Here is a 26,370-nt window from a genome sequence, read left to right on the forward strand (position 1 = left end):
GGGTTGTAGCCTTTTCCTTGTGGCACCTGTCCCTAGAATTTCATCCACTTCAAGAGAAAGTAGACTATCCCCAAGGTTTGCCCTTGGCTGTGCTTAGTGACCCTGTGCAGACACAGAGGCAGCAATGAAAGTGTCCTGCTGAATTTCTTCCCCTGCAGCTCTAGTCTCAATTAATCCCTAAAGGCCCTGCCAGCTGCTGTGTCTTCTTCAGACTTGTCATCCTGACCACTCACATTCTTCACCTCTGCCCCAAAGCCAGCATATTTTAAAATTTTATTTATTTTTGGTTGTGCTGGGTCTTCCTTTCTGCACTCGGGCTTTCTCTAGTTTCGGTGAGCGAGGGCTGCTCTTCGTTACGTTGCACGGGCGTCTCGCTGCAGTGGCTTCTCTTGTTGCGGAGCACAGGCTCTAGACACACAGGCTTCAAAAACATTCTAAACTTACCAATGTTTTTTGGTCGTTTGTTTTAAAATTTCAAGTAAACATAAAAGGAACATATACTTTTATTTTTTAAGCTGGAGAAATGTTGCCCTAAATGAGTGTATCTTCTCTTCTCCAAGTAACCATCTTTAAAACTTTCTCATCTTACATGATAGTGGCCATTTTTTTAGCTCCAAGAAGCCATAAGAGAAGCCACTTTAGGAAACCTTGAGCCATATGGCCCCTTTGCTATCAGGTGAATCCTAGACTATCTGCTCTTACTCAGAGTAAAAAGTAACTGGACTTTAAGAATGTCATGCTGGTTTTTAACTGCTTATTTCCTGTGATCAGGCTCATTCTCAATCTACAAAGGTCTCCACTGTCCAAGCTTTCTCTTGTTTCCTTACCCTCTGTGTCCTTGCCTAAGAGCTGCCTTTGGGGTCTATCCAAAGACTGTATTTAGATAGGTCTAATTCAGCATGAAATAGTAACAAAAACTCCAATAGGAACGTCCCTGACATTTCAATAGTATATCCCATGAATACAATTTTCTGCTGTTTCTCACACTGCCTTTTTGCCGCCTAGCCCTGCTTTGAAGAAATCACTGTTATCAAACTGGAGAACTCATTGTCCTTGACCTCCCTATTTCATTTAGAGTTTCATTGGTTATGGTTAAAGAATCTGCCTGCAAAGCAGGAGGCCTGAGTTCAATTCCTGGGTCAGGAAGACCCCCCACCCCCCACCCCCAGAGAAGGAAATGGCAACCCAATCCAGTATTCTTGCCTAGAGAACTCTATGGACAGAGGATCTTGGCAGGCTACAGTCCATGGGGTTGCCAAGAGTAGGATACAACTTAGCAACTAAACCATCACCACCCTCACAGCAATGCAGAAAAATGAATGAGAGGTTCAGTTCTAAGGGGCAGCTTATAACTCACAGGGGCTTTAAAAAGCAATTCAATCTCACCCCCGACTTGGCAGGTTTAGAGATGAGGAAGTAACATAGCCAAGCATCAGCTGGTTACTAACTTGTTAGAAACTTTTGTCTTACTTGTCTCAGTCTGGATCAACTCCAGTCCTCAATGGGTCCCACATGAGGATGGGGATGAATGATTGAAAATGGGCACAGGATTAAAATAGGAAGTCATCACATTTTCTCCTTGGGTACCTTGAAGCATTGGGTTTCCCATGCATGGCTCCATAAATGCGCCTCCTTTTTAGTTTATTTTTGGCCATGCCACACTGCACGCAAGCTCTTGGTTCCAACCACAGACCAAACCTGCTCCCCCTGCAGTGGAAGCTAGGAGCCTTAACCACTCCACCAGGGAAGTCCCATAAATGTTCTATTCCTCTTGCTGCTTGTCAGAGCCAGCTGTGTGGATACAGCCAGTCATCAGAGAACATCATACAATAGAAACTGAGGCAGTGGAGGATGGCATCAGCACCAGTCTTTCAGGGTTTAACGTGTCAGGCTGTACTCACTGTAGTGTCAAGGGAAGCCACCATACACCACACACACCTGAAGAACTAACCTTCTGGGACAATGGGAAAGGACGAAGGAGCAGGCACTGGCCACCAGAGCTGACAGAGGTTGCTCAGATAGATATTCACACTCATGCCTAGAACTGCCAGGTGACTGCATGGCAGAGGTGATCCAAGTCTTCGCCTTTCCATACTCCAATGGTAGCCCCTAGGAGAAACTGCAGAATGTATCTGCTTCTCCGGTCTAACAGTCCTCACACTCTAGTCCCCACACAGAGAAGCCATCTGCAACATGAAAGGCAGAATTCTCGAGTTGATGCGGCACAGGAAGGCACTTTGGCAGGCGTGGCACACATCTGAGACGCAGGTGACCGTGGAACTCAACTTGAGAACAATGATTCAAGTTCTGAGAGGCACCACGATAATTTTTTTTTTCCTGTAAGTTTGGTAACATCGTAGACCCTCTGGAGATTTCCCTTCTACTGCAGGTTACTTGTTTTTATACTGCTTTTGCCTTTACTGGTCACCTGGTCATTCGTTCGTCTTTTTATTGTGTTCTCTTCTTGTTCACTGGGCTTTTTAAAGTCAGCTTTCTGGAATCCCAAGGATCGCCCCTCAACACTCTTTCTAACCTGTACTTCCTTATATTAGATAGCAATTCAGTCTACATAAAACGTTCCCATTTGCTTTGCTGATGCTTAAAACATCCCAGTGTGGAAGGCAGGACAGCCATCATTTTCATCCTGCAGATGAGAGCCTGACATGCTGCCTGTCCATGGTCATAGATTTAGCCAGTGGAGGAAGCGCTAGCCAGCCCATCTGCTAATTCCTGGCAGAGGATTCTCCCCTTTATGAACCTGATGACAGCATAATTCAACTGCACAAGGCAGGACATTGATTCTGGGAATGTATCTTAGGGATCTGGAAGGATAAAGGATGACCTAGAATTAGGCTGTTTAGATGGCCAAGGACAAAAAGCTAAACCTCAAGGGGCACCTCCAGAGCATGACATGAGGTCTCCTAGCTGTACCACACACACTGCACCCCCAACGTCCAGTTCCAGCTGAGAACTCTGGGATTCACTCCCCTCCCTCTACATCAGCCCACACCCATGTCCCAGACACCTCAACAAATCTATGCAATGCAGAATCCGTGAAACAGCGCACACCCCATTTATTATTTAAAAAATATTTTGTTACAAAAGGAAAAAAAATACAATGCAGTATAAAAGATTGACAGTGTCATCAAGTTTATTACACAATTTTCAACCTATCAGAAAGACAAACAAATCACCAACAACAGGGGGACGGGGCCATGGCCTTTTTGAGGGTTGGGTTTCTTTCCTTTTGCTATCAGGAAATAAAACTAAAAATTGTGTCATTGAGTAAAAACAAAACAAAATATAGGGAGAAAAAAAATTCTCCGGGTAAACGGCTTTTCTGGTATTCTATATATATTTTCTTCGCCGTAAACTGTCACCTTACTTGGTTTTCTCTACATTAAAAAGACACCCGGAGCTGCTCTTAAGGATAAGCACATCACTTAACACTTGGCTGGCTGGGCGGGGTGCCATATTCTGAAGTGGAGGCGGGGATGGGGTTGGGGGACAGGGGATAAAAAGCTACAACCGGTAGCCTCTGTCCCAAGGGAATGTGCCTCTCCAACCCTGGGGGGACTCCCTTAGTGACTGATTGAGGGCTGTGTCAGAAACGTGCAGGGAACAGAGGAAGGGTTCGGTCCAACTCAGTCTCTCCGCTCTGAGCCAGAAGGGTCTCCAGTGACCCTACATCTCACATGCCACGTCTCCTGTTAGATGTCACATGCCCTTACAGATGCAAGTAGAAGTTGCATCCGTCGCCCCATGGGTATTGCAGGACCCTGTTGCTGCTGCTTCTGTCAGCAGCAACCACATCACAATTTGGATGTTATGGGAAAAGCAATTCCATTTGCCTGTGTAGAAAATGGCCCCCAGAGTGGTGGTCCTTAGAATTCTGAGCTGAGCTCATTCAAGTCAGGCTCCACTTCTTCCTTGCTCCTTATCAGAGGCAGCAAGTACCTCCAGGCAGAGCGAGGGGAGCTATTAAGTCAAAAGGTGAAAAAATACCAAATTTTTGTGACTTTACTTACTAGTGCCAGGTTATCCCACAATAAGTAAAAGTATGTACCTGGAGGATGCAAGCCCATGCTCACATCGAACCTGAAAAAAGAAAAGCCTATGGAAGTAGGCCATATCCTGCCCAACTTGCCTCCTTCCCCATTCCTAGTACTTCACGAGGGTTCTTCACTGCTGAGGTCCGACATCCCCAACTCCCAATGGCAGTACCTTCCTCTAAAACAAGGAAGCCGCCTTCTTGGGGGAAGGGCTCCACATGTGAAATGGAAAAGCCCCAGGGAAAGGGAACATCTAGTGGATGGAGCTGGTTATTGCAACAGGCAACCAAGCAAGAAGCAGTAGAGGGTGGTTAATGGCTCCGCCAGATCCCCCAGCAGACAGCAACCTCATGGCCCTTCTCTGCTTAGGAGGGGCAGGTCCACTGAGGAGGCTGGGCAGCAGGGAGTTAGAAGGGTTTGAGCCCTCCGGGAGGTTAGGGAAACAAACCGTCAATATGTAAGAGGGAAAAGCAAGAACAGGAGCTTTCCAGCAAGTAGTTTCTGTTCCCATGGTCCCTCCTCAAAGGGCGGGGAAGGTAAAGGAGTTAAACAAAGTGGTATGTTAGCAAGGGGTTTGGACCCTCTTGGCCCCATCAAACCTAGTGCTGAGGGCAGGACCCTGGGCATATTTGGCACACCCAGTCACTCTCTTAGATCCCACAGGGAGGATCCCTTTTCTTTGGGAAGGATTCTTCCCATCAACCTCACCAGTGAACTGCTCCTGGAGAATCAGAAACTCAATGCGTTTCCTTGGACAAAGCACCATTCTCTATGGAGACCAGGGACCTGGACATGGTCTCTTCCTGTCTTCCACCCTCCCAACCACATGGAGTCTTTAGGTTCTTTACCCTGGCAGAAAGGAGTGGGACTGGGAGGGCTGCCAGGCAATCTTCAATCCTGTAGGGTAGAGGGTATTCCCTGGGTGTCTGGAGGGGTTAGGGGCTTGGAGGAAGGGGAAGGGGTGGAGCGGCCTCCGTCCTTTAGTCCTGATCAAGGTGAGGAGATGCAAGTCCATTAAAAAAACATTAGCTTCCAACCAGACTCCTGTAATGAGAACATCGGAAGGGAAGAAAGAAAGCACAAGTTAGAGGCTACCTTCTGATTAACAAGGGCTTATAATAAATTATAGTGGCATTTTCTTAAGTTAAAACGTATGAAGTAGGGGATGCAGACAGAATGCACACGGGGAAAGTAAAAAACAGAATTGTCTGGGAATGTCTGGCACTGTGAGTAGTGAGGGCATGGCTGGAAGAGAATAGAGGAAAAAAGAGTACATCTTACTTTAGGGTTAGAGGGAAGAACACTGACAACGAAATGAGGAATCAAAGCAGTCTGACTGGAAAGGGGACTCTGGCAGGAAAAGTATGGAAACTGCTACGTTTCAAGAAAAGTTGCTGTAAGGGAGCATGGTGAGTTTAAACACTATTTCAGAAAATCTATTCTGAGCGAGTCATAGCTTACCTTAAGGGAAAGGGGAAAAATCTGGAAATGGGAGGTACAGTGGTAAGAAAACAAGCGTGTACATAACCAAATCCATTAACCCCCAAATACCTAAAAGGCCCTAGCGGGGAGCATGCACTTACACAGGAAAAACTAAACTTTTCTCCTTTTAAAGAAGCATACACATAGATATACACATACAGCCAGAGATGTTCTAAGTTGAACTAAAACTCAAGAGATTTTAAGTCTTCCCTCAGATGACAGCTGTCGGGGAGGGACCAAGAAGCACTCTAACACCAATCAGGAGTGATCTGGCCAGAACAGAAAGCCTCTAGAGCAGGGAAATCAAAGAAAACAATCAGTAGTCACCATCCAAGAAAACTAAAGGCACAGTTAAGAGCTGCTCAGCAGTACAGCACTGCTGCACCCCTTGCACATCCTGACCAATCTTTAGGTCCCCAGTACACAGCCCTTGTTCCAATGCTGTAACACCAACCTGCAGGGGTGGCCTGGCAGTCTTACCATGTAAGACAGAACTGATGGTGAAAAGGAAAAGGGGGAATGAAATTTGGGCTGAAGATTTAAACTAGTGCCCAAGCTGGCAACATGGCCTATACATAAAGGCTCAACCTTAGTGCGTGCACTTACGTAACATGGAGGAGCTAGCCAAAGAAAAAATATACTTGTAAGCTACCTGATCCTTCTACACTCTGAATGGCACTATTTCAGCCTGGGGTCCTCAGACTCTGTCATGGCCTCTGGCTTCTCTAAACATCTATGTATGCAGGCATCTTCCTCAATTTCTATACGAGAAATGAAAGCCCTGAGTGTCTTCTCAATTTCTTATCATATGGATTTCCGAATCTTTGTTATTAGACCAAAACTGAACAGAATGCTCAGTTTTCACTGGATCAGGAGGATAGCAATGAAGTGAGAATAAATATACATCAAGCAGGATAATGTCTTAAAACAACTACAAAAAGTCAGCGCCACAGACTAAGAATATTCTCACACTCCAAAGCATACACACATATACCACAAAAGAGATGCGATGTGGGAACTGCTCCTACAAAACAAGACTCAGAGGACAGCTAGTGCACCAGAAGTAAACTACAGTTGACCCTTGAAAAATACATGTTTGAACTGCACTGGTCCACATATATGGAGAATTTTTTCAATAAATTCATACTACAGTACTATACAGTGTGAGGTTGGTTGAAATCTGTGGATGAGAAACCACAGAAATGGGAGGGCTGATTGTAAAATTATACTTGAATTTTCAACTACACAGAGGTTGGTTCCCCTAAACCCTACACTGCTCAAGGGTCAACTGAATAGCACCCACTTCTTAGAGGTTATGGCTCCATTTTGGTGGTAAAGTTTGAATAGATTGAAGCCAAAGGGGGTCAATCAGACTTTAAGCCTCAGAGGTTGAGGCCATCCTGAGGAAGGGTAGACAAAAAAAAGGCTGCTGATTTTTGTTGCCTCTAGATGGAACATACCCTTTGCTCTCAGGAACACCTGTCCATATAGTATAAATACTATTTTTTTTAATAACTAAAAGGTTTTGTACACAGAGCTTGGAAGTTCTTAATATAAATGAGACTAATTATCCAGATGGAATAACCAACATATCTAAAGGATGACCAGGAAAACTGGGGAACTAGAAAACCTATCTCAAGAGTTAATTTTCCTCATCTGTCATAGGCCTGCACCAGCCAAATGACTGTTTTCTGGGAACTGCTGGGTTACAGGATTTTTCAGATATCCAAATTGAACCATCCCATAATGGAAGAAAACTCCCATTTTACAGGTGGATAAAATGAAGCAAGACAACAGCTTTTAAAGTTTCAGGTTCAGATGTTCAACCCCCAACAGTGGATCTCACAATTTCTCTTTCAAAGGCTGTCAGACGAGCAAAGCCACCAAGAACAGTGATGTGCAGTTACACATTCCAACTATGAAGCTGAGTGTGGCCCCATGCTTCGCACACACCAAGTAACACCTCCCTGGTCACTCTCATCCTAGCTAGCTGCAAAGGACACACGCAGTGGGCTGCAGGGATTGGGGAGGGTGGTGACTGACACTGAACCTCCAAGCAACACTGGCAACTGTGCTAGCTCCAGCAAGACTGAGGTGCTGCTGCTGCGACAGGAGGGAAGAGCTCAATCAAAGGACCGCTCAACCTACCCTCCTGCCCACCTCGAGACAGAATTAGGCCAAAGCTGTCTGTGGGCTCCACCTCTCCTGAAGCCTGCTTTTCTTGAAGATATATGGGCACTTCTCAAAACTCAACCTAGTGAGAAATCTAGCAAGAAGTATCTAGAACCCACAGCCTAACTGCTGATTTTCTGAGGGGTATCTTAGATTTCCATTAATATCAAGTACTCCAAGACTTTGGAATAAACGAGAACAGAGAAGGGAGGCAGGTAAAAAATGTTGGTTAACTTCATTTCCTCATATATCTGCTCTCTACAGAAAAGACAAAAAGAATTCCCAACTACAACTCTGCTTAAGTTTTTTTTTTTTTTTTTTTAAAAAAACAAAACATTTATTTATTTGGTTGTGTTGGGTCTCAGTAGCAGCATGCAATTGAGGGATCCAGGTCCCTGACCAGGGATGAAACCTGGGACCCCTGCCTTGGGAGCAGAGTCCCAGCCACCGGACGACCAGAGAAATCCCTCCACTTAAGTTAATGGCAGACAATGTCCAACCACAAACTAGAGGGCAACAGCTGAACAGAACAAGACTCCTTTCTCAGTAGTCTGGTAGGTTATCATTAGGCAATAGTTTGTAGTCTAGCCACTGCTTGTGAACGACAGGCACTCACAGAAGAGGAAGGGCTTCTTTCCCCTTCTTCATCCAGTCCCCCATGAATCCACCCCAAAAACACACAATAGAACTACTCCAACTCTTCATCCTCCTCAATTACCGTGACTTCAGACCAACCAAATTGGTTAAAACCAAGAACATTTTCCTAATCTACTTGATGTGAAACCACAAAATTGACAAGAGACCCCAGAGTATCATCTGGTTCATGCAACAGCCTTCAGGAACCACAAACAGACCATCCCCACCAGAGTCTAGACTACTTTTAAAGATCTCCAAAGAAACAGAGGCAACAACTGCTCCTGCTTGCTTATGTACCAGAAACAAACTTTGTTGGAAGTTTGGTTTCAGTTGGGATTGCCAAGCTGGTGGGATGTAACCTGGAGCCTGTCTGAGAATGAAAATAATGAGCTAAGGTTCCTCAATCCAGCCAAGCCTACCTCAACTTTTCAGTTACTTGAGTTAACATATTTAGTTCCCTGCCCCCAACCCTCCTGGCTTTTGCTTTGATTAAAAAAAAAAAAAAATGCTGTCAATGAGTTTTTCCAAAACATATCCTGCCATTGAAGTATCCTCCACATGGTCTCTAAAGCTTTAAAGATACTTTTTTTTTCAGACCTGCTTTCTCCTTTCTAACTAAAGTATCCTGATTTTCAAAATCTTTTAAATAAGATATTAATTCTAAAAAATTATTAATGTTGCACCTTGAAAACTTACAAGTAGGCAATGGTCTTACTTTTCTCTGTCTTGGCCAATTTCCCTGATTTTTTCATTTGAAAGTTTGGTGGGGTTAAAATAACAACAGTGAGGGACTTCCCTAGTGACTAGTCCAGTGGTTAACACTGCACTGCCAATGCAGGGTGCACAGGTTCAAACTCTGGTCAGGGAACTAAGGTCCCACACCTGGCATGGCAAAAAATAAAATATAACAGTAACAGTAGCAAAAGCTATCATTTATTGAGAACTTACTATGTGACAGATACTATGACAGCTAAATGCTCTATGTGGAATTAGCTCACTGAATACTCAGCAATCCAATGAGACAGTTGTTTTTATTATTTTCACTCACAAATGAAGAACAGAAAGTAATATGGCTGGAGGAGATGGGATGTGTAACCTGCAGACACTATGTTCTTAGCCATTATACCATGTCAAGTGAAAGCAGTCAAAAAACAAACAAAAATAGCTTAATCTCAGGTCCATTTCAAGGTGAGACATCTCACAAACAAGCAGAAAATCTGCCCTCCTGAGTTTCTGCTTACGTAAATCGGAAGTCCTCCCATCCCCTTTACCTGCTTTAAAAGGAGGGAGAGAAACCTTTACTATCAATACTTTCTCTTTCTTAAGAAACCATCAGCACGCCAGCGGTGGGGCCCTGTCCCACCTCTCTCAGTGGTGCCGGTCCCGCTCTCTGTCCCGGTGTCGCTCATGCTCTCGGCTCCTTTCTTGGAAGTAGTCATCGTGCCGATCTTCATTATGAAGCAGGTCCCGGTGCCTCCTGCTGCTTTCCCGGGACCGGCTTGGTGACCTCTCTCGGGACCGATGTCTTTTCCTATTAGAAAGACTGGTTTCAGACTCACTCAGAAGACCTACCCCATTCTTTCCAAGAACCTGGTGTTTTAGTGTCTCCTACTATTTGTTAAACCACTCTTCTGTTACTCTATCATGGGCCCACTGTCTGAGGATGTTAGCTCTTTAAGGACTAGTCTTTTAAAGAAAAGTAAGAACAAATTTGTTGAGACTTATTAATGTATCAGGCACAGTGCTAAGAGCTTCACATGCTTTATTTTACTTAATCTTTACAATAGCTCTGTAAGATAAGTACTATCACTGTCCTCTTTCTAAAAATGAGAAAAATAAGGCCTCAAAAGTTGAGTAACTTTCACACTCAAGGTCACACAGATAGTTATGAGCAGAATTCAAATGCAAGAATGTATGGCTCCAAAGCCCACATTCTTAACTACATTGGTCTTTCTTCCTAAATAAGCCCACTGCCTCACCCAACACAGATTTCAGACATTACAGCATTTATTAATGTAAACATTTGATCAATTTCTCCCCCTTAAAGGCATGAGGGCTAGGTCTGCTCTTTTAGCCAGGTCCTTGCCAGATACCCGTGTTCCTTTCCTTCCCCTGCTAACCCCTGGGAAAATGCTGCTCAGGGCTAGCCGCCACTGGAGCAATTATCAACTCACCTGGATGAGCTCCCGCTGGCACCCACACTGTAAGACTTGGCTTCAATGCCATGAAGACAGTCCTTAAGAGAGGAGATGAGGACACGGCAACGCTCATCATTGGCGACCCGGGACTGTTTGATAACAGCAATGGCTGTGAGCAGTGTCTCAATCGCGTCACTGTAATCCCCTGACAGGAGGTGGATGGAAAAGACCAACAATAAGCAGAGGCAGGAAACTGATGAAAAGGAGAACTCAGGAGGACACAAACCAAGAGTAACTAGCTGTCCCACAGAACCACAGTATAGTGGATGAGGCAGAAGCAGCAAGTATAAAACTGTATTGAAATGATATTCCAATGGTCTGGAATCAGACAGATGCTCTCGGATACTGCTCGTGGATGTATAAACTGGCCTGTCACTGTCTGCAGGCTATTTGACAACACCCATTATAATAAACAACGTGCACACTTTCTGACCTAGCAATTCCCAAAATTTTCAACTTCTGCTCACAAGTATATAATTTAAGAAATGTTTGTTTTAGCATCATTTGTTGTATTAAAGAATCAGAAACAACTTAAAAGTTCCTTCAATAGGGTCTGACTATATAAATTAAGAAACATTGGTTCTACAGAATATTACATAGTTGTTAAAAAGCATAACGTCATCTGGATATAAACAAAGCAATCCATGTAAAGTACTTAAGCACAGTGCCAGACACACAGTAAGGGCTCAATAAATGTTATGTATTAGCTGATATACTAGATGATCAGAATATTGTTAAAAAGCTGTAAAACAGTATTCCATATCAAAATTATATATATATGATGGTATATGCAAAAAACAAAATCTGAAGGACAGAAACTTCAGATGCATGGTAGTCTTACTGACAGTTCTTGTACAGAAGTCTTCCATTTATTAACACTGCATAGTTCTGTCTGAATTGATTATAATCTATAACCCAACATGTATATGCACAGAAGTAACATATAGTTAAAACATGTTATATTGTGTGCATACACACAGAAACACACATTTTAAATTATGCTGCCATGAAGAACTAGCTCCTTCATCATCTGAGCAATACTCAGACTCACTGATAGTGGTCGGGGTGGGTACGTGCACACTTCCTAACTAAAGCTTTCCTGCACTGCAAGAGCCTTAAGGACAAGATAATGCAAGGAAAGCATGAAACCAGGCAGGGGCCCAGTGACAGGACCAGCAGCTTCCTCGTGCAGGGTAGTAAAGAACAAAACAGACTGTGGAGGAGCTGCAATTCTGTGGAGGCCAAGGAATGCTGGGATTCTGGCTCGCCCAGGGGAGGGAATTTTTGCCTGTTTTGTAGGCAGTCAATAAATATCTGTGGAATCGCCAGTCCAGGTTCGATGCATGATACTGGATGCTCGGGGCTGGGGCACTGGGACGACCCAGAGGGATGGTATGGGGAGGGAGGAGGGAAGGGGGTTCAGGATGGGGAACACGTGTATACCTGCGGTGGACTCTTGCTGATGTATGGCAAAACCAATACAATATTATAAAGTAATTAACCTCCAATTAAAATAAATAAATTTATATTTAAAATAAATAAATAAATAAATATCTATGGTTTGAATGACTGAAATGACAACAAAACAAAACGAAGGGAGGAGACAGAGGTTCAGTTACTGATCATCTCAATGTGAAGGAATTGGTGGAGAACAATGACTGTTTTTCTTTACACTGTGTATCTGATTTGCTACAATGAGCATACATAACTTTTTAACCTAAAGAGATTTACTCGGATGTCAATGAAGATTTCCAGTGGAAAACAGAGAGAATATATACATGCTTTCTGTCTTTACTCTGCATTCAGATTTCATAGTAAACATAAGAAATTACGGAAAATGGACGAAAACAGTTATTTCTTAGATATGACAATCTGTATCTACATTCATGTGGGAAACTCACAGGAAGAAAATGAATATGATTAGTGTTATAATGTGAAACGTGGATCAGAACCAGGAAACTCTCTATATTCTCTTCTCTTAGGAACCAAAGATTCTGTTTCCTCAGCTCTCAAAAGCATGGCTTCTGGTTCTGCCCACTTAATACTGACAACAGGGCAAAAGTTAGCTGTAAGGGTGTATCATGCCTTAAGATGACACCCAGTAGATTTGTCTCTTTCTAGGTCAGGCTACATGGAAGCCGTCAGCTCTGCCTTGATCCTCAAATATAATCAGATTCCGTATCAATCATCATCATCAGTTCTAAAACCTCAAGGTATACACAGACACTAGACCCAGTGATCAACCACTGAGATCAAGATTTCCAGGAGGCAGGAAACACCACAATGAGATAGTATTAGTTATTTATATTCTACACATTAAGTTGGTTTTCATGGGGCAGGTCTAGATACAGGCTAAATAAACAGTCTCAGTGAAGCTCCCCAAAAGCCCAAAACCAGGTTATTATTGATTTTCAAAATGCACCAGTGCTCCAATTTTATCTTGCATTTCTTACCAATGGAAATGACAAAACTGAAAGTAAGCAGAAGGCAGCAAAGCTAAGGATGAGTTACCTGCACTGGCTCCAGATACAGCTTTGGAAATGGCACTGCTGGAAATTGCTCTGTTCCGCTTCATGATGTCTTCAAACTCTGCTTCACTCACTGTAGAGGGCGGAGGGCCCGAATCTCGGCTGCACACAGAAATACAGAGACAACATCACTCCTGACTGCCCACACCGAGTGTTATCTTACCACCCTCTAGAGTACTATGTTACACTCTCCTGTATGCTGTCTTAAACGATTCTAAGCCTGTCCACATGTTTTATATGTTCATGTTCTCTTCAAAGACAGGATTTATGTGCTACACTTTTATAATTTTGGCATGACCACATAGTGCTAGACACTCATAGCACTCATAACAGTGACTCAGAGGGCTCAACTCAATCAACCACCTGAAAAAGGGATACAAAGGACACAGTTTGGGTGAGAGGTTAAGAAGCAAACAAAATACCAAATAAAAACGCATAAACTATTTCCCAGGACTCAATACTATGACAACAGAATTTCCACAAGGGAAAAAGACAATGATAGTTCAGTGCTCACTTACGTTCTTGGGGAGAAGAAAATAAAGTTAACACACTGTCTACCCTGCTATGCCTGGCTCAGATTTAAAAGGAACAAGATAGTCCTTACCTGCCATGGTGGTTATAGGGTGCTGAGGCCTTCATGTAAGTATCTGGTGGAGGCCCCACTGTGGCATTTGGTGGGGGGAAGAAGGCTGGATTGAGGTGAAGGGCAGGTGGGATGGCCCCAGGGGGGGGTACAGCCAGATGAGGAGGTAATCGAGGAGGAGGGGGCATGAGATGCTGGTAGTGGATGCCAGGAGGAGGAGGAGGGACCCCAAAGCTTGAGGAGAGAGGTGGTGGGGGTGGAATAGGGGGTGGGGGCAGACCCATCAGGGGAAGGGCTGAAGGAGGGCGATTAAAGTAGGGCAGCACACTGGGGGGCTTATCCACACGGGCAGATGAGGGCACAAGGTTCTCAGAGGGTGTGGCCCGTCCATCAGCAGAATCACTAGAATCTCGGGAGTGGGCCCGTGGAGGTATTCCTACGAAGAGAAAAGAATTACTGTTACTGCCCAAGTCTTAAACATAACCATGGGATGAGTTCATCCGTCAGCAAGAGTCATCTGACACCACACTAAGGAAGGTGACAGGTGGCTGAGGAAGAAAGTAAAATCATCTACTGCCTCAGAAAGGTTAGAGGCAGCCTAGTTCAGACATAAACGCAGGAAGCAGTACCACCCTAAATTCTGTGTGCTAAAGAATTCTCTTTATCTAGAACTCTCAGTGCTTCACATTTAAATTATCCTTAAATTTGTTTTCTATTTTTAAATGCAGAAGGTTCCTAATAACCCACAAGAAAAATGACAATGTGGAAATATGTTCATTACTGTTTAGCTGAATTCAAGCAGATTAAAAATCTCATTTTCTCTGGTAGGAGTTCAGGGACTCTTTCCTTGGGCTTGTAGTAGTTAACCTTTTCTATCCTGCTATATATTTGAAATTTTCTCTTTGCCTTGTCACTTTGGCCAGTAAATTTGGAGGAAAGGAGGGACAGGCAGGGCATAGACAACACTTCTTCCAAGTACCGAAACTGGTAACTGGGATAAGGAAGAGACACGGAACAAAAAATGGAAGATTAGAAGTTAAATGAAAGAAAGTGGGAGATAAGCCAAGAAAGTGAAAGTGAAGTCGCTCAGTCATGTCCGACTCTTTGCGACCCCATGAACTGTAGTCTACCAGGCTCCTCACTCCATGGGATTTTCCAGGCAAGAATACTGGAGTGGGTTGCCACTTCCTGCTCTAGGGGATCTTCCCGACCTAGGGATCAAACCCAGGTCTCCCGCACTGTAGGCAGATGCTTTACCTTCTGAGCTACCAGGGATCATATAAGATCAGCCCATAGAATGAGCAGATGGCACACAGCTGACATCAGGGACTCCTTGCAAAAGCTTGGTACAAAATATGTCTGAAATCCGGGAAATTCCTACTATATTTCAATAGTCCAAACCCTCTACCCCAGAGGGTAGCCTTCTAGGAACATGATCATGGTTCAGTGGTATGTCATTGTGCAAAATGGACCCAAAACATGTCTGCATACTGCTGGAAACATGGCTCTGATACGTCGAGTCACTTGGGTTAAACTTGTTCCCTTTTTCCAATTTAACAGTCTACTCTAAGCCTGCTTGATGTGAAATCCAACAGAAGAATGTGATCACATGGACTTGGGAGTCTTGGATGTAAAAAGATGCCATTAGGAGACAAGTGTGAAGAGGCGAAAAGATGAGTGCTCCTTCAACAAAAACTTGTTAGTAAACCCTAGCTCCTGATGAAAGCATTAAGTGGAATCAATCCCTTTGGCAACCACCCTGGTCTCTCTAATGCAGTGTATCACCAGGGCCTCCCACAGCATCCTCGGGCTTTTCATGTCTCACACACATGGCAACTTGCTTCTTCCCTGAGTTCTCTCAAACCGAAGAAAGAACACTACAAGTGTAACCCCCTGAAAGTTAGCTCCCTTCCCAGCTACCGTTCCCACATCAGCAAGGGTGTTTTTTGGTAGCTATGGCTACAAGTCCCAAGAGTAGCAACCATTTTTAAGCAGACTATGTCAACCAGCTGTACTGAGTGAATTAACAGGGTCCAACTATATCAACATGACAGAGCAGAAAAACAATTCAATCCAGCAAAGAAAGGTAAAACCCAGGAGTAAACAGCCCAGTGGTGTTAGGACAATTAGGTGTTCAACATAAATGTAAAATTATACATCTTACGAAAGTCAGAAGAGGGCTGAATCAAACAAAGACTCTGAAATAGAATGGACTCTGAAAATTCATGTTATCAAGGAAGAAAAGTTGTGTCTTCTAACACAGAGCAATAAGAGTTCACAACACTTCCATCTAGGCTCTCAATCTAGTTATAAGAACATAGTTACTCCTATGCAAGAGTTAAGTGACCATATTTCCACCTTCAATCAACCTATCCAAGGTCCCAGTAGACTACTCAATCAACACAAGGCACTATTTTGAGAAAAGGACTTAAGCAGTTACAGAAAGTAGGTAACAAAACTTTGCCATCACCCTCATTGTAGTAAAAGGCAAGTAATGGCAGTTGGCTGTTTCAGGCAGGGCCTTGCCAGGTAGCTGCACCTTGTGAGGTCATGACAATCCAAAGCTGGTTCCCAGGTTTCACAGGTTCAGACACTGATTTTAACAGTGGCCCAGGGGTGACTGGACCCTAGGAGATTGATTCACACTATTCAAATTCAAAAGAGACTGATTCTTAAACCAGAATGCCAATTTTTTAATTTACAATGAGAAATACAACTGCCAAGCAGACTGGAATACTCGTGTCACCTGGTCAGTGCATTCTCTTCCCAGCAGGAGACCCTAGTTGGGAAACCAAATTAGTATCAGAAGATGGCTTGGTGAGAACGGGGTCAGACCAAAGGGAGTAACGTGAGCTTAAGGCATACCATCATCAGGCTAATGTGGCACGATGCAACATCCTCTACTAATGGGAAACACTTGCCAAGCGAACTAAAATAGCAGGTAATCAGAGGGTACCCAAGCGCCCTGGTCAATGCTGGAGAAACACTGTTAAATTTTTGCTCTCCACCATTTCTTTTGTCGATTCATTAAAGAGTACCTTCCAATGTATAACAAGATTACAGCCATTTTTATGTACTATATTTGTATTTTACTGTGGTTGCTTAGTATTTGATAGACATGTCTTACAAGTAAGTCAGTCCATTTGCTATATACTGATTTTTTAAATAGAAAACACATAATTCAGAGGTGACAGGAACTTTATACACTGTGTCCAGTTCAAATGGGGAAGTAGGCCCTAAACAGTAAAGTGACTTGCCCAAGGTCACATAATGAGTTAGCAGCAGAAATGTATAATCTGAACTACCTGACTCCTGGCACATAAGTCTCATTTTTAGCTCACCTACTGCCATGCTGCCACCCATAATCATCACCACCCTCCCTCAAACTCCTCCACAATGCAGACCAAGCCTACAGCACAGAAAACAAACCCACAAAATACACCCCCTTCATACAGATGGTCTCCACGTACCCCCTCTTGGGACTCGGACGCACTCACGTTTCCGAGCCTGTGCCTCAAACTGTGACAGGTTCTGCCGGGTGGCCGGCCTCACATCCACTTTTTCTCCATTAAGAACTTTTCCTGGCAGAAGTTCCAACAATTTGTGGACAGAGTTTTCAGAGGCTACCACCACCTCAGCATACCTTGAGGAAGAAAAATTAAAAACGTGTGAGATCTACCAGACAATCAAGAGAGAAACACAGAAATTCTCTTCCGCTTTTGGTAAAGCAAAGGATACCCTGCTTATATTATATATACAAAACTATCAACAACAAAAAGTGTCAGCCTAAAATGTTCCTATTTATTTCAAATTAGAAACCAGCTTTCTTTGCCCTTCAATGGATGGATGTTCTCCTACCTCGCAGTGAGGTCCCCATTCTAAGGTGGTTTGTCAAAACCAAGGCAGTAAACTGGGCCAGGGTGGGAGGGATTAAATTACAGGGCCAAAATAACAGTACAGATCTGTTATCCCAATGGTTACAAACTAAAAGGGGCTTCTTAAATCCAGACCTCACCCTTTGGACTGGCCATTTGCTCGATTCTCTGCAAATTTCAACTCCACCACATCATAGACTCCTATAGAGCGAATAACCTGGATCAGCTGCTGGTCTGTGGTCCACTGGGGCCGGCAAGATGGAAAAGGAAGAAATGTCAAGAACTATACCCCCTCCCCCAGAATGTCCCAAACCCTTCCCCCAAACCTAGGAGTCTAGCCATAACCATGACCCCCCAAAGGAAACCCAGAAGGCCATCAGGATGTCAACGAGAGCAGGTTTTAATATTGTCCTCACCCAGACAGAACTGCAAACCACCCACCTCTGCCCCAATCCCCGTATCTGAGACTAAGAAAATTAAAACCTATTTTAACTCTGACTGCCATGTGGATCATCAGTTCAAACACTGATTACTAGCAGCTTTTAGTTGGAGATCTGACAGGCAGAGTTGATCACTGTCAACTTCCCCCTCAGTATATACAATTCTTAACTTGGAAAAAACCACCTCCCATCACCAGCCCCAAAACATGTCACACAGTAACTTTTGCAGAACAACAATCACCACCTACCCCGAGTGTACTACAGCTATCAAGGTCTTTGCTCCCTCTCACCCATCATTATCACAGGACCATCTAATGACCACCAAGAGTTCAAGGTGTTCACTCTGAAATCTCATCCCACAGATGACCCTGGTAGACATAAAGCCCCAGGGTCAGGGGCGGTAACAAGATGGCAGAAAAAGCAACTACCCACTTAATCATTGCTTTCTTCGGCACCAGTACGTCCTCAGGATAGTTCTCTTTCAGAGATCAATCCAACCTGATCCCAGGAAAAAGAAATCCAACCCCATCAGAGCACAAAACAGTGCAACAGTGGTTTCTGAAAATGCCATCACCTCCCAGTGCTCTCCCTCCAGCCCACCCAAGCCTTTTTGGTTACCCATGCTCACCCAGGAGAAACTGCCCACATAGACAGCAGCTCGCCTATTGCGCAGGCCACTGTAGGTGTACAGAATTGCAGGGGTCTTGTTATTGGGCTTGGGAGATGGCTCCTGGCGAACAGGAGGAGGTGGCTCAGTGCTGCTGCTTCTGTCATCTGAAGGCTGTGAAGTGGCTGTCAACACGTCATCATACAGGTCAATCTGATCTGTGTTGTTGAACTCTGGGTCCTAAGAGACGGGGCGTTGGAAAAGGTGGGTTTGAAAACCTTTCATTTTGTTCATTCTGTTTTACTCTAATTTACTTACAATCCACAGTCAAATACTTTGTAAAACATATAAAAACTTCCTGTCGTACTCAAAAAACTTCCCCATGTAAAACAATTTTAAAAATTAGGTTTATGTAGGTGTTTCTCTTAAGACCCTATCAGTCTGTAGTGTTTCTAGCTATAATCAACTGTGAGGCTCAAAATGTACATGACAATTAAACAAGCACACTAAGAATGCACAGGGCTCCCCTGGTGGCTCGGTCAGTAAAGAATCCACCTGCAACACGTGGGAGAGCTGGGCCCAATCCCTGGGTCGGGAAGATCCCCTGGGGGAGGGCACGGCAACCCACTCCAGTATTCTTGCCTAGAGAATCCCCAAGGACAGGAGAGCCTGTTGGACTGCAGTCCATGGGGCTGCAAAGAGTCAGACATGACTGAGAGACTAAGCACAGCACAGCAAGAATGCACAGAAAGACATCTGCTATTGCTATCAAGTAAGCCAGCTTCCCAAGACCACATTTATACCGATGAAATTTTCAACATCTTACACTATTTCCAAAATCAAGAGTTACACAAAACTTACTATTCTACTTAATAATGCTCTAAAGCTCACAGTATATAATACCATCTTTCTAATAAAATAAAAAGGAGGTGAATAATTGGGGTTTTTCCTTTATACGTTCTAGTGCATGATGTGCAGATTCAACATATTACCATGACATTTATATAAGAAACATCTCTGAACAATACCAGAGATATCTAATGATATACAAAAGCAGTCAAAGTTCTCTAAAACATAAAGCTCAGCAAACAGAACAAGCACCCATATCATAAGCTGTATTATACTAACCATTTAGAATATGAACATGCATTCTGGAAGATAGGTGAGATACACTTTTTGTCTGTGTTATATATTACTGTTATAGACTGAATGTGACCCCCCCCCCCACCAACCCTGCAACACACCTCCTTGAAGGGTTTCCCAGGTGGCACAGGGGTAAAGAATCTACCTGCCAACGCAGAAGACCACAGACAGGTTCAATCCCTGGGCCAGGAAGATCCCCTGGAGAATGGCATGGCAACCCACTCCAGTATTCTTGCCTAGAGAGTCCCATGAACAGAGGAGTCCACAGGGTCACAAAGAGTCAGAAACGACTGAGCACACCCACCCACACCGAAACACTGTTCCCCAATGTGATGGTATTAGGAGGTGGGGCCTTAGAGAGGTAATTAAAATGAGATGGGGTCTTGAGGGTGGAGCCTATGAAATGTATTAGTGCCCCTGTAAGAATTAGAGCTTGTTTGCTCTGCTCTCCACCATGTGAGGATACAAGCTGGCAGAGGCTGCAACTGGAAGAGGCTGCTCACCAGAACACAAACCTGATCTCAGTCTTTTAGCCTCTGGAACTGAGAAATAAATTTGTTGTTTATAAGTCACCACATTTTTAGTATTATAGCAGACCAAGCTAACACATATCAAAACTCCTAAAATCATAAAAAATAGTAATAAGGGAACTTAATGTTTCAGAGTTTTCAGTGTTATTACCTTAGAGAGGATCTTTTTATTTTAAGGACAAGTTGTCCTATTTTATTTTAAGACAAGTTGTTCTTTTTTCACCCCCAGGTAACAGTCTAAAACATCCAAACAGTGCTAAAGATGAAACTGCCAAAAAACAGATACAAGGAGACACTGGAGTGTTTTAGGGACACTATAGCTCATTCATGTCATTGCTGTCTTTTAAAAATGGGAATAAAGAAAGATCTATACAAAGGAAATAAAAAAAGAACCTGATTTGGCAACTTGCTTAATTCCTTGAAGGTGAATCATTTCCCCTAATGCACCTCAGGTGCGGAAGCTCCAGTAACTTTCTCCCTTCAAACCCATCACGAGAATTCCTGATTCTGGAGTGCAACTAGAGGAGTCACTACAAAATACATTCTTAGACCTACATACCATCAGAAACTTTAGGGAAACAATCTTATAGTTTCTCAGTTTATCTGAAGTAAAAGGGAAGAACATGCATAGCAAGATAATGTAAATAACTTCAAATGTTACAAATACTCTAAGAAGCCCAAAGGAGAAGAGTCTGAACCTTGTAAAAAATCTCAGAAAGAGAAAAGAGCATGAAAAAGAATCAGGGAGGTAAATAAGCACAAGAAGACTATCTTAGGTAGTCAAATCTGTAAATAAGGACCTTGCATAAAAAAGGATGAGTATGATGGGGAGCTGCTAACACTGGAGAGTACAGGGTGGATAATAAATTTAAAAGGTGAAGAAAGTCACAGCTAGTAACTCAATATTTTGTGTGTAAAATATTTGACAGTCTAAGTCTCAAACAATCCTAACTCTAGACAAATCATTTATTTATTCATGCACTACACATGATTTGCTCTTATGGTTCAAGGTGTAGAAAAGACCTAAAAACCACCTGATCCTCTTCAGTGCTCTAATCCTAAAACAACACTACTTCAAACCAGGGTAACTTTTTTTTTTTAATTAATTAATCAAGGATTATGAAATGGAACTTAAACAAGGAAACTCACGATCTTGTATGGTCAGTGGAACCAAACTGGCATTCTTTCCATGAAGCATCTGTGATTCAGAGATGCATGTTGAAACGTTTTAATACAAAGACTATTGCTGATAACTGAGTCGTGAACATGCAAACATGGCAGCTCAGAGATCAAAGGTATCACCAGGAAATCTCCCATACCGTAAGCCTCAGTGAACAATCTACTCTTTCAGGGTTCCTTAGAGAATATGAATCTCTATCCCAGAAGACTCTGGTGTATGGATTATTTTACCACTTTAAGAAATACAAAAGGATTCAAGGAATGTAAAAGTGTCACAAGATTCAAATGGTCTCTCTGGGCTATGGAACCTCAGTTAAAAGAATTCTGTAGGAACTGTTCTGATGCATAAGGCAGACCTATTGAGGATTCCGTTGAAGAAATAATGTATCAAGTTGTATTTGCATCTAAATCTCCTAGCAACATCAAGGGGCTAAGACAGGAAAATAGGTAAGGACCTGAGGTTTTTCTGATTACCAAATGAGCTGATGATTTATGCAGTTAAAGCAAAATCTAATTTTACAAATTAAGTGAAAAATACAGTATTTTACAGGCATTGATGTTAAGGATTTCATTTCAAGGAGATTAGAGAAGATGTATTTAATTCTAAATTAATACCAGGGAGAAGTTTGCATTTTATAGCACAGGAATAGCTGTGATTGTCTCAGGAAGCTTCCTGGTTTACAAAAGAGAACTTGCATGATGTTTGAATTTAAATAAGAACTTCCCCACCTGAATGCTCAATGTTCCTACTTGCCAGCCCTTTCCTGATATCTTAAAAGCGTCAGTCACTCAGTCGTGTCCGACTCTTCTGTGACACCATGAACTCCAGCTGGCCAGGCTCCTCTGTGCATGGAATTCTCCAGGCAAGAATACTAGAGTGGGTTTCCATTCCCTTCTCCAGGGGATCTTCTGACCCAGGGATCGAACCCAGGCCTCCTGCATTGCAGGCAGATTCTTTACTGTTTGAGCCACCAGGGAAGACACAGTAATAAAGCTTTTTCTCAAAGCAACCTATGTGAGTTAATTTTCTTATAACTGTAACCAAAGCTCAATGCTTTTTGGCTTTGTGATTACTATTTCCACAATTCTCACCTTACTCTCCTTCCCTATCATGGTCCGTTGCTGTTGACCACCAGGAATAGAACCTCTTGACCACACAAATCCATGTTTCCCCTTTTATCTCACTAGTTCTAACACGATGCCTAGCAAACAGAAGTAGCTCAGTAACTATTTGCTGAGGAAACTGAGCATACTGTGCAAAGCACCCGTCTCAGCACGAGAAACAGAAAAGAGATGAAACACTCAGCAGGGATGGCAGCTTTCAGTCACTTTCCAAGTTGTTCTCCTCAGCCTAAGAGAGACCCTATGAACTCCGAGGTTCCCTCTGTAACACAAGTGAAGTAGCTCTGCAAAAGACGCTTTTGTAGCACATACTGTAACATATCTGGAGTCAGCGCCACAGGGTTCCATCTAGGAACAGTGCTTTGCTCCCTGGGGAGCAAAGTACACATGACAAGGTTCTTGTGCAGGGGTAAGTTGGGGTGAATTAGTAACATTCCTATAACATTCTAAAACACAATCTGTACTGTTGGCCTTCAATCTAAGCTTACTTCTACAATCCCAGTCAAACAGCTTTTACCACTTCTCCAAAGCTTCCAAATTCTACTAAAACCAGCTTTGCTAAAAATTAACTCATTTGTGAGGGGAAAAAGCACCCTTTCCTGACGTTCCCCATGACATAAGACATTTAAAATCTATACTATCTTCAACTTAACCAAGTACCAAATTGTCATTTCGGTACAAATATCTACTTGATTTCACACACACAAAGTCCTGTTTAACTGAGGAGACCAGAGACCAAATTGTTGAGACTAACAACTCAGTGGATGAGACCTGTCTTGTCTATGACCGACAAGCAATACTGCTTAAGAAATTATGAAATCTCACTTCTCAGACCACATGCGGCTAGATCTGTGGTCAAGGACCCTGTTCTATCCATTTCCCAGAGTGAATCAGCAGCAGCACTGTCGTCAACCCACACATAATGAAATTAAGGGGAAACGAGGTTTTTAAAATCAGTAATAGAAAAGAATTAAAGGAGACTTTTTTTCTTGCTATCTTATATTTAAAAGAATAACATAAAAAGTACTAAGAGTCTTGATTCAAAGTAATATGAAAAATTCAGGAAAGCAAATGGTAACTAAATATACTAAGTCTTTCTTTTTATCCATAAATAATTGACTTATTTGAAATTTAAAGAAAGATTTTCATGTATTTAAGTTAATCAGCAGCCACATGTAGACGACTGCAGTTTGCCTGAGAAGACATGGGAAAATGATCAACTTTTGCCAAGTGAAAGAAATGGCACATAATGGCATATATAAACCTCGTCTGCTGCTTCACATCAAAGTCAGGGTCCATACTGTATAGCACATAGAACTCTGCTCAATGTTTTATGGCAGCCTGAATATGAGTGAAGTTTGGCAGAGAACAGATACATGTGTGGCTGAGTCGCTTCTCTATCACAACATTGTTAATAGGCTATACCACAGAACAAAATAAAAAGTTTAAAAAAAAAAAAAAAAATCAGGGTCCAGAGCACTTTCCTTCTCTGCTGCTGCTGCTAAGTCACTGCAGTCGTGTCTGACTCTGTGCAACCCCATAGGCGGCAGCCAGCCAGGCTCCCCCATCCCTGGGATTCTCCAGGCAAGAACACTGGAGTGGTGGCCATTTCCTTCTCCCATGCATGAAAGTGAAAAGTGAAAGTGAAGTTGCTCAGTCGTGTCAGACTCTTAGTGACCCCATGGACTGCAGCCTACCAGGCTCCTCCATCCATGGGATTTTCCAGGCAAGAGTACTGGAGTGGGTTGTCATTGCCTTCTCCGCTTTCCTTCTCTAGCCTGGTTTTGTTTTTTAAATCCTCTTTATAGGTCCTAACATATAGCCATTGAAAGATGAAAATGGGAAAAACCAGGTTACTCAAGTAGAATAGTGCTGAAAATAATCCAGGCAGGATATTAAGTTTTAAATACAGACTTTTGAACATTCTTGAGATCTTTTCTGAATTGACCTGTATATGAGATGATTGTTTCAAGGGAGATCACTGTATAATTTTCTTGACATATCATAAAGAGATCAACAAACTGAACTCAGAGTACGTGAGTGGGTCTCTATCTGCTTCTGAACTTGTTTGTCCAATACCTTTTCCTCCTCCCACCAATTACATCATCCATAAAGGTTATTACTAAAAAACTAACATTAAAAAGCCTATGGACTTCTTAAGACTAGAGTCAAGCTACTTCTGAAACAAGGAAGGCTGAAAACAACTGGAAAACAACTGACCTTAAATATTAAAGTTATCTTTCATACTTGCACTGCCTTTTGAAGCGAAGAGGTACTACATTTCTCCAGCTGCGATTTGAGAGACTCTCAAAGGAACACATATCAACATTGTCTTCGTGAATGCTACAGAACACCTAATTTTGATTTTTAAATGTGGCTAGTCGGAGAAGGCGATGGCACCCCACTCCAGCACTCTTGCTGGAAAATCCCATGGATGGAGGAGCCTGGTAGGCTGCAGTACATGGGGTCCCTACGAGTCTGACACGACTGAGCGACTTCACTTTCACTTTTCACTTTCATGCATTGGAGAAAGAAATGGCAGCCCACTCCAGTGTTCTTGCCTGGAGAATCCCAGGGACCGGGGAGCCTGGTGGGCTGCTGTCTATGGGGCCGCACAGAGTTGGACAAGACTGAAGCGACTTAAGTGTAGCAGTCTTCCAGGAGACTGACGTTCAACTTTGGCTTACTGGAGAATCAAGTTCCACAGGTTGATAAACCACTCTATTAAACCTAATTTTTATTTGCTCTTAAATCAAAGCTTTTAAAATTAAGCCTGGAGGCTTCAGTTGACATAAAGCGGAATAGGCGTTAAGTCTTGAAAGTCTGCGCTAGAGGGAAGATTTTAGATCTGACAGACGTGTGTTCAGGCCGAGCAAATCTTCTACCACTGACAGAGCTTGGGACCCCTGCAAGTTTGCTGCAAGAGATTCCTCGGCCGGTACAGGAAAATCCCACTGCTCCCGAGGACTCCTCACCTGATTGAATTCCTCGTCAGCGTATATATCAATCAAGTCAACTCCTTCTGACATGGCTTCGGAAGGAAGATCTCGCGCCCGGAGAACGGACAAAGCAAGAAAGATGCCACTGCGGTATCCAGAAAGAAGCAAAGAGTTACAAAGCATAAGGGTCCTGGGCTGGAAGGAGGGCACTGGTTGCCAACCTCCCGTCTCCAGAGACGCAGCATCCCGGCAGTCCGAGCTCGGCCCCACCCGCTCCGCCCCGCCCCCGGCCTCGCGCCGCCCCTCGCTCTCCCAGGCCACCGGGGCTCGCGGGGCTCGCTGCCCATCACCCTCGGGCCCGACCGGAGCTGCGCCGCAGCTGCCCGTGGCGCGACGAGAAAGTCCAGGCCTCTGCTCCTACGGGCCCTCGGATGGCGCTGCGAAGAACGACCGCGGCGAAGCCCGCAGGCCCAGCCCGCCGCACCTGCCGAGGCCCCAAGCAGTCCGGGGTAGAAGTCCCTGCGGCTCCCGGAGCTCCAGCCACCTCCGCTCCCCACCCAGGCCTTAGTCCTCGCCCCCGGCTAGGCCCGCCCCGCTCCCTCCCCACAGACCCGGCCCGACGCCCTCGGCCCCCTCCCTCAAAGGCCCGCGCCTCCCGCCGCCCACCAACTCCGGTTGTCCCAAACTCAACCGACCCCCTCCCCGCCTCAGCGCCGTCCCCAAACCCTCTTCCGGCCCAGCCGGCCCCCGGCCGCGCGCCCCCGTTACCGGGAATATGGCGGCGGCGGCGGAGAGTCTGGACTAGGCCCGAAGCGCGCGAACCGCTCTCGGCCCCAGGTCCCGCCCCCCCCGCCGCCGGCGTCACACGCACAGCCACTTCCGCC

The 26,370-nt window shown here is 44.0% G+C and overlaps 1 protein-coding gene across 2 annotated transcripts; it reads right to left on the bottom strand.

The window, feature by feature from the left end:
• On the bottom strand, positions 3,051–26,337 carry CPSF7 (cleavage and polyadenylation specific factor 7). 2 transcript variants are annotated; one of them, XM_018043152.1, is made up of 10 exons: positions 26,255–26,337; positions 25,523–25,631; positions 18,595–18,813; positions 17,667–17,770; positions 17,149–17,294; positions 13,673–14,087; positions 13,052–13,170; positions 10,517–10,685; positions 9,706–9,873; positions 3,051–5,096 (listed from the first exon to the last, which is right to left on the bottom strand). In XM_018043152.1, the coding sequence occupies exons 2-9, from the start codon at positions 25,574–25,576 to the stop codon at positions 9,711–9,713; spliced, it is 1,389 nt and encodes a 462-aa protein (XP_017898641.1). In that variant the 5' UTR covers positions 25,577–25,631; positions 26,255–26,337; the 3' UTR covers positions 3,051–5,096; positions 9,706–9,710. The 2 variants fall into 2 exon arrangements, with proteins under 2 accessions (XP_017898641.1, XP_017898640.1); XM_018043151.1 differs by having other exon boundaries at positions 17,122–17,294.

Source organism: Capra hircus, chromosome 29 (assembly GCF_001704415.2).
Source record: "Capra hircus breed San Clemente chromosome 29, ASM170441v1, whole genome shotgun sequence".
Taxonomy (NCBI): domain Eukaryota; kingdom Metazoa; phylum Chordata; class Mammalia; order Artiodactyla; family Bovidae; genus Capra; species Capra hircus.

Excerpts from the sequence above, each read along its gene's own strand:
- CPSF7 (XM_018043151.1), bottom strand. The coding sequence starts at position 25,576 with ATGTCAGAAGGAGTTGACTTGATTGATATATACGCTGACGAGGAATTC. Across the intron at positions 17,295-17,666 it reads GCAAATGGCCAGTCCAAAGG|GTATGCTGAGGTGGTGGTAG; the intron begins GTGAGGTCTGGA and ends TTCTTCCTCAAG. Across the intron at positions 14,088-17,121 it reads CGTCCGAGTCCCAAGAGGGG|GAATACCTCCACGGGCCCAC; the intron begins GTACGTGGAGAC and ends TTCTCTTCGTAG.